This window comes from Heptranchias perlo, chromosome 1 (genome assembly GCF_035084215.1).
Source record: "Heptranchias perlo isolate sHepPer1 chromosome 1, sHepPer1.hap1, whole genome shotgun sequence".
Taxonomy (NCBI): Eukaryota; Metazoa; Chordata; class Chondrichthyes; order Hexanchiformes; family Hexanchidae; genus Heptranchias; species Heptranchias perlo.
Window position 1 is genome coordinate 83,438,149 of NC_090325.1, and position 14,044 is coordinate 83,452,192.

The 14,044-nt window shown below is 36.9% G+C and overlaps 2 protein-coding genes across 11 annotated transcripts in view; one reads left to right on the top strand and one right to left on the bottom strand.

Annotated features, from left to right (window-relative positions):
* The window catches only part of lnx1 (ligand of numb-protein X 1), a 119,064-nt gene extending 107,949 nt beyond the window's left edge, over positions 1–11,115 (top strand). The window contains exons 9-10 of the mRNA XM_067987440.1: positions 5,331–5,489; positions 9,842–11,115. Of these exons, the coding sequence (XP_067843541.1) occupies positions 5,331–5,489; positions 9,842–9,977 (295 nt within the window). The 3' untranslated portion in view covers positions 9,978–11,115. The remainder of the gene's footprint in view (positions 1–5,330; positions 5,490–9,841) is intronic.
* Positions 11,010–14,044, bottom strand: part of fip1l1a (FIP1 like 1a (S. cerevisiae)) — a 78,109-nt gene continuing 75,074 nt past the window's right edge. For 9 of the 10 annotated variants that reach the window (XM_067987461.1, XM_067987451.1, XM_067987514.1 and 6 more), the window contains 2 exons: positions 12,501–12,656; positions 11,010–11,414 (listed from right to left, as the gene is read on the bottom strand). In XM_067987461.1, the coding sequence (XP_067843562.1) occupies positions 11,267–11,414; positions 12,501–12,656 (304 nt within the window). In that variant the 3' untranslated portion in view covers positions 11,010–11,266. The remainder of the gene's footprint in view (positions 11,415–12,500; positions 12,657–14,044) is intronic. The other variant, XM_067987469.1, reaches the window with a different exon arrangement.

Consider the following 14,044-nt stretch of genomic DNA (forward strand, 5'->3'; position numbering starts at 1 on the left):
TACCCTGTCAAATCCTTCAATCATCTTAAACACCTCAATTAGATCTCTGCTAAAGCTTCTATACTCAAGGGAATACAAGCCTAATATATGCAACCTGTCCTCATAAGTGAACACGTTTAGCGTTGGTATCATTCGGGTGAATCTGTGCTGCACCTCTCCAATTGTAAACAATTTTACAACACCAAGTTATAGTCCAGCAATTTTATTTTAAATTCACAAGCTTTCGGAGGCTTCCCCCTTCGTCAGGTGAACGAAGGGGGAAGCCTCCGAAAGCTTGTGAATTTAAAATAAAATTGCTGGACTATAACTTGGTGTTGTAAAATTGTTTACAATTGTCAACCCCAGTCCATCACCGGCATCTCCACATCATGCGCACCTCTCCAAGGCCAATATATCCTTCCTGAGATGCAGTGCCCAGAACAGAACCCAGTAGTCCAGATAAGGTCTAATCAGAGCTTCATATAACGGTAGCATAACTTCCACCCCTTTGTATTTCAGCCCCCTTAAGATAAAGGCTAACATTCCATTGACCTTTTAAATTATTTTTTGTACCTGGCTACTAGTTCTTAGTGATTTCTGTACATGCTCCTCCACAGTTCCTAGCTTCTCACCATTTAGAAAATGGTCCAAAGTGGATGACCTCACACTGAACTCCATCTGCCACAGTTTTGCCCACTCCCTTAATCTATCAATGTCCTTTTGCAACTTTCTGCTCCCATCTACACTACTTACTGTGCCACCTAACTTGGCCTCCAATTCCATGCGCTTTTCTTCTTGCTAACAGTTGCTTGTGTGGAACCTTATCGAATGCCTTCTGAAAGTCTATATAAATAACATCCGCAGACACTCCCTTATCTGCCACATTAGTGACCGCCTCAAAGAAATTCAACTAGGTTAGTTAAACCTAGTATTATTAGGGTGAAAAAGACCACATTATGGAGGAACGTAGCAAAGAAGGTTAAGTACAATGTTAAAAGGATTCTTATGGGAAAGCATTAGTATGTTAAATAATAAAATTGGTGGAGTAATAGATGAAGGGAAATAAAATGTAATTTTTTCTAGATGTACTGTGTAGTAAATTACAGATTTGCTTGCGACTGTGGAGGAGGTACTTGACAGGTTAAAATGACTGAAAGCTAGCAAATGCTCATGTAGTATATATCCTAGGATGCTAAAAGAAACTGGAAGAAATCTAGGGCAGAGAATTGGTGAGGTTTTGCAGGATTTTTAAACCAAGCACAGTACTTAATATTTAAAAAGGGCAAATCTGAAGCAGACAACTATAGTCCATTAGCTTAATATTAGTAAAATAATGGAAATTAGCTAGTAGGACTGGAGAAGTAGCTCTGTAGCAACAGTTTAATAAGAAACAGAGAGCATGGATTTAAGAAGGGAACATCCTGCTTGACAAACCTTCAACTTCTTTGAGGAGTTTACAAGGTACTGATAAGGTTTCTTTAAAGTCCAAATAAATTCTTATGACAAGATTCCACAAAGAGACAACTAAAAACCATCCAGGATAGAACAAGGGACTGGCTAAGAAATTGGATTGATAAAAGAAAACAGAGCATTTGTAAGAAGTGTAGTATTAGACTGGGACAGGAGTGTTGAGTGTAGCACCAAGGATTCAGTGATTATACTCTTATGTTATCTACATAAATAACCTGGATACAGAAACCAGTTGTAAGCTTGTTACTTTTGCAGGAAATACTAAATAGGAAGAGCAGCAGAGAGAGTTCAGTTAACAATTTGCAGAAGAATTTAGGTCAGATATGCAAATTTAATACACCAATATAAGACATTGCATGTTGGGTGAACAAATAAGCAACGTGGGTATATAAAGATGGGAATAGGAACAGCACAGAGAGACTTGTAAATAGGGAGTAACAGTCATTGCCAATATCGTTAACAATTAAAGTAAATCAAATATTGGAATGCACAACTAGTGTAATGCTGCATATCTCGAGAGGTTATGCTAAGTTTTTTTTTAATCCACTGGTCATAGCACACGAATACTGTATACAACTTTGGTCACCAATCTTTAATAGGGACATATATGCATTGGAAAGGCTGCAGAGAAGAGCAACAACAAACTAAAGTGTAAAGGACATAGGTTATAGGGTAAGAAAAGTTTTGCTGTCCAGAAAGAACGATATTGGTTTGGTGGTGGGGGGGGGGTGTGGTGGTAGGAGGTTTCAATAAAGTATATAAAGCATCAAATAAAGCAATGTGGTTTACCCATAATGTTACTTAAAGGTGACTCAGCCAGTGGGTCCAGAGGATATTCATTTGTACTAGTGAAAATTACATTAACAAATTTATTTGAAAAAGAGATACGCAAATAGACAAATATTTGGAATAATCTACCAGGTGTAGGCGTATAGTCAAAAATGCAGCTGTTCACTGGAGGGATGAGCATTGATAAAAGCTAAACAGCCTTTTTTCACCTGTGAATTCTTCTTGTATCACATTTCCTGCCAACTCATCCTACGATTACAGAACGTCACAAATTCCAGCTCATCTCCTTATGATAAGAATCTGCTAGGTACAATTGTGTTCCATTCTTTCAATTTTGTGATCTGCTTCACATTTCTCCCATATCAGGAACTTTTTCTTTAGAAAAGTGGGTTTCTGGCTGCACTTTAATTTTTCAGTAATTGTCAACAGAACAGATATCGAGAAGGATCGTCCCTTTATGGTATCTTAAATCTCAGACTCAACTAACTTTGTAGTAGTCAAGCGATAAGTTGACAGATGTAGGCTCATCAATGGACCACATGTAAATCAGACAATTGTATTTTTCCTAGCAGATAAATGTTATATATGACAATTGGCATGTGCAGCTTTGTCCCTTGAGCATTTCACATCTTGTCCAACATCACTATTGTTTATTTAGTACTTTGTAAACATTCTTTAGAATTGCTGTAAAGCATGTAGAACATTTACAGTTTAAATATTAGGTCAGTTGGGATTGGGTTTGTTGTCTTGACCATGTACAACGTAGGAATGTAACCATCGTGGTTAGCAGCAGAAATCTTGCTGACAGCTGTCAGAGAATGAGCTGGTGTGAATTACTATTTCAGGAATTTTTAACACATGTGCCTAATTCAACATTTAAAAATGCAGAATTAAAAGCAAAATACTACAGATGCTGGAAATCTGAAATAAAAACAGAAAATGCTGGAGAAGCTCAGCAAGTCAGGCAGCATCTGTGGAGAAAGAAACATTAACAGACCTTCTCTTTTTCTATCCTCTCTTTTGTTCTTTCCTCCCTTCACCACCCTCCCTCCCCCTCTTTCCCTGGCTCTGTACTTGTTCAAAAACTTTAACTCTTAACATCTTCCGGTTCTGACGAAAGGTCTTTGACCTGAAGCGTTAACTCTGTTTCTTTCTCCACAGATGCTGCCTCACTTGCTGAGCTTCTCCAGCATTTTATTTTTAACTAAAATAAAAACAGACAGTTCTCAGTAAGATTCCACTGGGCTAAACAGACTAGACAACATTTATGCTCCTGTGACACTACATTGCACATGGGAGTAAATGTCCAAACACTGTTGGTTAATCTCATTAATAAAAGAAACACAGCACCCACTCCATGTTGGTCCGGGTAGAAGTTTTCTCTTCATTCGCTATTGAAATGAAATAGTTCCTGTACAACAAAGATACTATCCAGTGCTCATTTTGTGAGGAGTAGCTAATGCTTTGGCAAGAACACTATCTTATGACTAGCTTTCACTGGAAATGTGTTTGAGTTTTCTCTGACTGATATTTTGTGGAAAGTATAACTTTATATCATAGTTCTGGTCCTGGGATTTTGTTTAGCCCAACACGTGACTGTATTTAAGTTAAAGAGATCAAGGATAAACCATTATCAGGAATTATTCTAAACAACTAAAATGACTGAGACAGGTTTTGAGCCTATCAAAAAGATATAAAACCAATTATCTCCCTTGGTGTTTCACACAGGGAGTAAGTGTAGCCTTCAGATGAAGCAGGGGGCAATTGGACCAGAACACGTAAACGTAATTCAGTCAGCATTTTAAAGCCATACATGCTGTCCTTATTTTTAAAATACTTATGATTTTATATTATAGTTATAATAGCAAAACATGTAACTATTTAGAACGCAGAAGTACAGTTAGTTAGAGCATAGGAGCATCTCTGCATTGCAGGCTGAGGTACTGGGAGATGTAAACCTCAGGCCAGTATTGGCAGGAGGATGTAATTACAGTGTGACAAATTTACATAAGCAGTTTCCATTATAAATATGGACAGAGGAATTTATAATGGGGAACATTGACAGAAAGTGCATGCAGCTATAAGATTTTTAATACATTTTAAGTGTCATTATAAAAGAGCATGGACTGTTGGCCTTTAAGTGTGATAACTATCATGTTTCAGTATTTGTTGACCATTTTTCCACAGAAATGATTTGGAAAAGTCACTTTTAAATGTTGGGTTTTTAAAATCAAAGTGTATTCACACAAGTTTAAAAAATGGCACTCAGATGCTAATAATTAATGCTAAGATGTAAATAATTAATTCTTAGCCTGCCTCAGAAATTGATAAATACCTCACACCCTCTGTAGTCAAAGGCTCTTATCCCTTCTACCTGTGAACAGAGGGAGAAAAATAAAGAGAGATGGACATCGGCAGACAGTCAGTTCCAACAAAGGCTGCAAAGTCAGTCAAATTTTAAAGCAGAAAGCTGTGAAGGGAAAACTTTGGTCAGGTTCCAAAGGAGAATGCAGGAGATTAGTCAAAAGTTATTTTAAGTCAAGTAAAGTGACCCATTGATGTGCGGACAGGTGGTGTATTCATTATTTTGTATTACTATGTGACGAGTTGTACTGATTAAACTAAGTGAGTCATAACTGTTGCTCTGAATGTTCACCTTCTGTGAAATAAAACAGCTTTAATGATTCATATCAAGTACTTTCTCAGTCGCTTCAAAAAGATTGAAGCACATGTACAAGACATGAATATCCAGTTCAGATCACACAGGGATACTCCTGTTACAACATTGGGTTATGCCATCATATAGTTAGATATGGGCATATCCTAAATGCAAGATGCTCAGAACCCCAAGGCAAGACCCCAAGCTTGTAACAAAGAAATTATAATAAATAATTATTCAAAATTACTTTCCCATTTAAACAGAAAACCTTCTAAATCTTTACCATGTTTACAGTGCAAGTTATTAGAGTAAGTGCTAAGCTGTTAATGGAGCCAATTGGTTGAACTAGGGGGCTCCTTTATTGCCATAAGAAAAACCATACTGGTGAGCAAGGAATTTGTATTACATTTAATTTCATTTTGTGCCATTCTAGATACCTTTATGCGTGCAAAGATATAGGACTGAGGAGAAATACATCCGGAAGTCTGGGATTCAGCATTGTAGGTGGATATGAGGAAAACCATGGGAGTCAGCCATTTTTCATAAAGTCCATTGTTGATGGAATGCCAGCTTACAATGACGGAAGACTAAGGTACCAAACAGGAGTCTTTAATTGCTATACAGTTAACGGCTGCTTCTGAAGTACAGTTGCTACTTGTAATTCACATTTAGAAAAATGTTGAAGTTCTGACACTAGCAGTATTTAATTTGAGCATGTCAATTAAGCTAGTACAAAATATATATATTCATTGAAGGAGGAAAGATTAATAATGTGAACAATTACACAGCATAGTCACCTAGAAAAAATGAAGTACATACCTGGTGAATAATGGAATTAGTATTCAATTTTACAAAAGTTTGACTTTGCTACTTACTTTATTTCATTACAACTTTTAACTTCCAACACTTTTGCACCCTTTTAAGTCTAAAAATAAAACATTGTGGACTGCATGATGCAGTCCGAAACAGGTGTTAGGGTTCTGGACAGTCTCAACTCGATTCTCAGTGGATGTGAATAAAACTGCCCATAATTCAGCATTAAATGGCACTAAATACTCAGTCTCAGTCATTCAGAGAGGCCATAAAGATAACATCCCATTGGATGCAGCAGGTAGTGCTCTTTTAAAGGTTGGGACTATAGCACATTACACATGGTGAAAAGGAGAAATAGCCTTACCCTAAATCTGACCCATACAACACCTGACGTGGGAACACTTAATTGTGACATATGGTGTAAGAAGCTGGAAAATATCCCATTCCCAGCATTGACATACCTCACCTAGACACCATTAAATTCACCAAAGATGTATAATTAAGACTTAAATGCAGACATTTTAATGCAATACTATATACACAATATAATAAAGCAGTGAAACATAAGAATCACCAATTGTACAAGACATTAAATGGATCCCATATGTAGTATAAATGCATTATTCAAGTACACTCATTTTTTTCCTATTTAAAGGATAGTGAAGAATGTAAACTAAGTTTTTCTTTCCCTGGGGGAGAATTAATACACGATTCTGAAGCGAGAGAAGAATCAGCTAATTTGAGGTTACTATGAACTCAAATAGTCAAATGACAGATTTATAAATAACCAATGTAAAAATCAGATCAGAATTTACACTGGTCATGCATTCTGCTGAATTGGTGAACAACTTCAGTAACTTTTTAGACAAGGGGTTTAGCAATGAAACAGTACAGAACAATAATGCCTCTACAAAACATATTCTTAAATCAAGGTACACAACATGGATATGGTTAATTGAAAAAAAAACCATTAGTTGACCTTTGGTAGAAACATTTTTACTTGTGTATATAAGAATGAACTTGCATTTATATAGTGTTTTAGCTCATCCTCAGCACGAGAAAGTGCTTTACAATCAATTAATTACTTAGTGCATTCACTGATGTAAGCAAACATGACAGCCAATTTACACTCAGCAAGGTTCCATAAACAAATGAATGAACAAATAGTTTTATTTTGGGTGGTGTCATGGAATCCTTTACATTCACAAATAGGGTCTCAGTTTTAAAGTGATGCCCAAAGGCAGCACTTCTGACACTGCAGCATTGGTTCAGTACTGCACAGAAGTTTTGACCTCATGTCTGTAGTTGGGTTTGAAATGGCAACCTTCTGATTCAGAGGCGAGACTACTACTAACTGAGCCAAGCTGATGCATGTCATTGAATGTGGAAATTAAAATGCTACAATTGGAAAAGTTAGGTCATTGCAATACATTCCCCATAAAGTGATTCAGGAAACAGACTAGCTGTTACTTAATTTTTAAAAAAAGTTACGACCAACACAGACTATTTCTCCTACAGGACAACCACAAAATGCAGTTTGAATATACAAAAACTACAATCCTTAAAAGAACTGAACTTTACCATTAACAAGATAGTGACTTAGATTTTGAAACTAGTCATAGCAGGAGTCATTTAGATTCCACATATGGAGAAAAAAGATGACATTTTATGCTGCAAAATAGAGAAGGGCTAGGCTGCAGAATCACAGAGCAATAAGTGGTTATGGGGTGTTCTCACAGGTAGAACTATTAAAACTTGGTTAACATGCACAGATAAGCCTTTAAGCTTCTGATGCTGTACGATAACTTTATTTTACTAATGGTGACTTTTTCAAAGAAAGATGCAATTGCATGTTCTCCAGCAAAAAGCTGTTTATAATTTCCTCAGTGTAGGTACAGCTTCACTAATCTCGACCATGGTTACTCAAAGAATAAATAAAACTGCATGATATATCATGGAGTTTGGTTGTCTGCTGCTTCTAGACAAATACAATATGGTATTTGTCTAGAAGCAGCAAATACAAATGGTATATAATCCCTTTTGACACCACGGCAGACATTTAGTATTAACATGAAATGAAGTAAATGGACAGTTTTTAATTTTGGCAGAACTGAGTTGACTCAGTAATCTGTTTTCATATAGATGGATCAGTATTTGGGGGGGAATTAAAGGATGATTAAAAAGGGTGAAAATTGATCAGAGCTGCTGTAGATACAGCTCTATGGAATGTGTGGTGGGAGAGTAGTTTAGCATTCTGCACAAATCTGTACCTAGAATGTAGTGCAGTTTCATGGATTATAGACGAGAAAAAAATGTTGCAAAAGATGTACAGTGAAAAGGCAAAGGTTCTGGAGATGTCACCCGGCTGTCCAATGGTGAATTCTGCCAGCCAAGGAAAAATATAAAAGCGCAAAATTTATAAACTCATGTCGTTGACATTCTCAGGACATTCCAAAGTGATTCACAGCTAATTAATTACTTTTGAAGTGCAATCACTGTTATGTAGGCAAATACGAGACCCAATTTAGATACAGCAAATCCCCACAAATAGCAATAAGATAAATGACCATATAATCTGTTTTTGGTGATTTTGGTCGAGTGATGAATATTGGCAAGGACACCAGGAGAACTCCCTTACTCTTCCAATAGTGTTTTGGGATCTTTACGTCCACCTGAACGGGCAGACAAGGCCTTGATTTAACATCTTAGCTGAAAGATGACGCCAGAGACAAAGAAGCAGTTCCTTGGTATTGCACTGAAGTGTTAGCCTAGATTACCTGGTCAAGTCATCGTAAGCCAAAAATCGGGCATTGTGTACAATGGCGGCTAATCTGATATCGCCCATTTTACACCATCAGCTAAAGTTCAAATTACCCTCTCTAACTCAGAGGCAAAGTGCTAACACTGAGCCAGCTGACACTTAAAAGGCACCAAGCTAGCAAAATGTTTCTAATAACGTACCCAGGCTCAAAATAAAAAAAATGTAGAATATTTAATTGATCCTTTAAAAGAATGTAGCAAAAATAATTCCATATGGTTATTTTACAAAACTCAAAGTAAGTCTGAATCACGTTTAAGAAGATTGCTTAGGATTTCACTCACTTGATTGACATCTTTTGTTAACAAAATTTGTTAGGAACTGGAAAAAGCTATTAGGCCCAAGTTTATGCTTTTTTGATCCAGTGCAACTCCACCTACCCACCTTCCCAGAAACACATTTAAATGTCTCTTGAATCCATTAATTCTGTCTGCCTCAGTGGGATTATCTTCTAATTTATATCACAATTACCCTTTGGGAGGAAAAGTTTCACCTAACTTGCCTCTTAACTCCTAATTTTTAAACTCATGTTCCACGGTATTTGCACCTTTTGCAAAAGTGAACAATTTACCTGATTCTGCATAACCAATCCCCTTCACAATGTCAAACTTGAGGTATAGCCCTAAAAAATCCAGAAGACTTGCCTTTAATGAAAGGAAATGTTAAAATTGTATTTAAAAGATCTGATCCAGAGGAAACGTGGAATCCCAGCTTCAGCTGACAACTGTGCTTAATTGCACTCATTTAGTACATTTTGCTCGTAATGAAAAGATGCTCTTGCCAGCCAATTGCAGATACTGATGGTAGTTGTAATTTCATCTAGATCCCCTTCCTCCTAAACCCCATCAATTTAGATCTGCAACATTCCAACTATACATAAGTGTTGCTTCACATTATAGGTTTCATTGGAAAATAAATAAATTCAAACCTAAGCAGTCTGCTGAACAGTTACTACATTTTTCAGAATAATTAAGAGATTTGGAACTGTAAAACACAGGATACAAAGTAGCATGTAGGTCCATAAAAGGAATCTCAACACTGCTTTGTTTTTGTGGCAGAAGAACCTCATTTGATAACCTACAGAATACATCTCAGTATCAGAACTGGAAGTGTTGTCTACTGTAAGCAACCAAAGCAAAGTTAATCTACGAACATATGAAATTGACAGGCATGAAAAGACCAGCTGGTCCATCAAGCCTGCCCTATCTCAACTGAAGTTACTAGTTTATGACAAACTAAAAAGTTCAATCAAATTTAATATTATTCAACTATGAAAAGCCATTGTGTAAGCACCTACTGTCTTGTTATTGTAGGTGTGGAGATATGATTCTAGCCGTCAATGGAAGGAGTACCTCAGGAATAAGCCATCCCTGTCTGGTGAAGATGTTCAAGGAAACAAGGGGAAAAGTTACTCTCACTGTGGTGTCCTGGCCTGGCAGCCGTCTCTAGATTGGATTACAGCAATGTTATTCTCATGAAAAAAAAATCAGTCAAAACTGCTGATTCAGGATACAGGCAGTACAGTTGATTTCATTTGAAAATCCTGGTTTTGAAATGGCATTATAATTGTTACAAGTTATAAAGCTTTGCTAAACAGTTCTGTTGAGTTCCTATGATCTTTTAAATTATATATTTTCTGAAGAAAAAGTTTGTCTATTAGTTAAAATTCAATGGGGTATGACATTTAAAAAAAGACTATGGAAATCAAAAGTGCATCAATGCACCTCAGGCTGTGACATATTAAACTAGTTGGATGGGACTGAAATGTTCACTAGTGCAGTTCAGATTATAATAAACTTAAAGTCTGTCAGTTTTGTTGGTGAATAAATTCTCTGCAACTGTTGCTTAATTAAATTTCAAAGCATAAATTTTCAGTAGAATCAAATGTCACTGAATAAATGAGCAAGTTTTTTATTTTACAAAAAAAACCTTAATTGTTGCAAGAATGGCTTACCACCTCTGTTAAATAAAGGGCCTTTTAGATGGTTAATTATGTGGAAAGTTTCATGTTAAATATTCTTTGAGTATCCTTCAAGTAACATTTCTGCCTGCTTTACCTATATTGCAAACATGGTGGCCGTACCAATTTGTTGTAGTTATTTATATGTGCTTGCGGTTTGTCTATGATCAATATTTTACAGTATAGGTGAATGGCATCATGATTTTCACTACTAAATGTACATTGAGCCAGGAAGGTTTTTTTTAAATCAAATGTATATTCAAGAAAAGTGGTGCCCCAAGGAGCAAGTGAAATAGCTTCATATTCCCTCAGTCTAAATAAAAAGATCAATTATAAGAGTTTTAAAAGTGCTGCAGAACAAGAAGTACCTTTACTTTTACAGCAGGACACAAGCCCACTAATGTGATAGGAGGAAATAAGAGTGCAATATGGACAAGTAGCAAGCATGCTTAATAGGAATGTACTGCAGAGAATGTTCAGGAATGCTAAGCGTCCAATAAACAACTGTTAAAAGTAAAACATCCATTTGTAAACAAAAAATGCAGAATTTTTATTCATCAATAAACTAATACAAACATAGTAATTCTGTTTTTAATAACACAATAGGTGCTTAAAAGCACCACACACTTCAATAGTCTTTTGAAATACTGAATTTCTGACTTCTGCAGAACTTCAGATTAGTAAGTTACCATCACCTGAACTTCAATTTTCAAGCATTTCCAACATTTTCCTTCCCAATATCGGCAACAATACAGCCAACAGGTAAGGACCCAGACGTCTAATTACTGCTAGCGGCCTCGCTGGGTTCTGGTTCCTGGGAACGTTCCTCACTGGCTTCTTTATCTTCTTTGCTTCGCTTAGATTTCTTGTGTTTGTGTCGTTTGTGGCCATCCACCTCTTCACTGTCATGGCGCCGTCTGCTGCTGCTATGGGACAGAAGTGATTACTGTGACTGTGATCTGCTGTAGGAGGGAGGCATTTATTGCTTAAATTATGCCTTTCAGACAGATCAGACTTTCCATATGAGATGACAGTATAAAATCAGGTTAGCTGTTTAAGTGTTAGGATGCCAATTCAAATCCATACTTTTCACATCAAGTTAGTTTATTTGACAGCAAAGGAATTCAGAGCTGGAGCTCCAGGCTCCACTCGTCAGGAACTGTCTGGAGCAGGGTTCGAACCCACAGTAACCGATGAATGAAATACATGGGGAAATTTTCCAAACTGAAGCGGAGAGCAAGCAACTTTGCCCACTGACTGCATGTAATTGGAAATCACAGGCAAACTGCCTGTAATTTTCTAATATGCATAGCACTAGAGCTCTAACAGTGCCATCCTCTGCCATTTCAGTATTTCTTTTAATCTCCCAAAATAATTACATTTTTAAAAAACAGTAGTGGATTAGACAGAGGCCTTTTAACTGTGGGACCTTTATTCAAATCGAACTCCGAATGATGGGATGAAAGACACCTCTGCTAGCTGCAAGGGTCCTACATGAAGTGAGTTTGGGCGGTCTCAATTCAATTCCTAGTAAGCATAGGCTTACTGTGTAAAACTAATTATGCATAACTGGCAATCTTACTCAAAAGGCTACAGGATGGCTGGTGTGGGAAATGGAAAAAATGTCACACTGTTGTAGTAGGGAGTGCTCTTCTGATGTTGGGACTAAGCCAGGATGTTTGGTCAGAATGGAGGGGGCTTAACTTTTCATCTGTGTTATACCTGACCTGGGAGTGCTTCAAACAGGAAGAGTTTTGCTCCTCGTCACCAACATCCTTTGCCATGATCAGCACGAAAATAATATAAACAATGATTTTAATCATTATTTTAGCACCAAGATTGGCTGTGAATATTTCAGTACCTTTCTTGCCTGTCCATCCACAGATGCATCAGAATACTGTGCTGTAGGATGGGAGAACTATGCAGCTTCATTTTAAAGATTAAAAAAAATATAAAGATGAAAAGGGAATAGATTCATTGGAAGAAGCAATTCGGTGGCTAGATTTTGTTACCTTCTGGACGATTTGTGTCTACCCTCTTCTTTGTCCCGGTGTCGGCGTTCTTTGTGCCGATCTTCTTTTTCCCTGCTCACTTTATCCCGGTGATGGTAATCACGATCATAGCCTTTCTCCGATGAGTAGTCTCTGTGTCTGTACCGACCTTCTTCACTGTAGGCAGGGGAAAGAAACAAAATTTGAAGTCTGGTTACATTTACAACTTTTAAGCACAACAGGAAGGACAAAGTTCTTTTATTTAAACTTACAATAGGTGTACCTCCCTATTCACCATTAACTGTACAAATGTAACTGGATATCTGTTGCAGTGTTTTCCAATTTCTATCAAACCTATTGGCTCACCGCTTGTTCTGCGGCTCGTTAAGTTACACTTTTATTGGGCTGTAATAGTTCATTTACTTGCATTTATCACATCAGTCAAGGGTTAGATCAATAATTTCAGGCTTTTAACAGGTGCAAAAGTAATTTGCTACCGTGATCAAAACTTTTCAGATGGATTCAGTTATTCCTAGAACAGCAACTCAAAACAAACATTGGTAGTAGAATTAATGGCAAACAACAAAGTAAGCAAGTCACTGTTTGCATTATACTGGTAGACAACAGTCCATCATACAAAGTCCCATCTAGCAGTCATACCTCACTATACACGCCTATTAAAACTCAACAGCCCATTAATCAGCTTCAGTTGCCAAGTCAGATCTATCTGCAACATTTCAATTTTTGTTAAAGTAATGAAACAGTTGGGCAAAGTCATTTATTCTTCACCTTGTGCTACATATTAAAAAAAAATCTTCACTAGAAAATTCTTCACAGGTTCAAATGTTCCTTTTATCAATCCAAAGCACGGTAATTTTGGTCATTTTGTAAGCTAAGTTACTGAAGTAGATGAAAAAACAAAATGACCGAAGCAGATTTCCTGCAACCTGCCTGGCAGCAACATTGCATTGCTGCAAGTGGACAATGAGAAAACAATCTTATATTTTACAAATATGTGCGAGTAAATGTTGTTCAGTCCTTGATTAGCGAGATACATTTTAGAGATGACAAATGCATTAAAAAAATTATTTGAAAGTACTACTTTGAAACATGTTGTCTCTAGGGTCCAGACGGCCCACACTGGTCAAAATTCTTCAATTCCAGAAATGGTGCTGTGGCTATGATTCATAGAAAGTAAAACATGTTTCAGACATCAAGAATGCTCAGCTGAAGGAAGCTGACTTGTAGGAGTCAGTTTGCTTGGAAATAACATGTGGCTTTGAGCATTCACAAATGTCTAAAGCTGCCAAAGCTATAACGAAGCCAAGAGAAGAAATCAAAATCCTCACAGCATTCCACTGGCGCTTGCTGAAAAGGCATTTCCTCAATTAGCAAATTCAAACACTATATATATTTCCTATGACACATGCTTTTAGTAATATTTAGTCATTAATACATTTATTTGACATTAGAGCAGTTGTGCTGGCAGGAAAGCAATAGTTTACTGGTTATTCAGCTTCGTAATGTTGGCAATAGAATAATATTTCAACTTTCTCTGGAAGAAA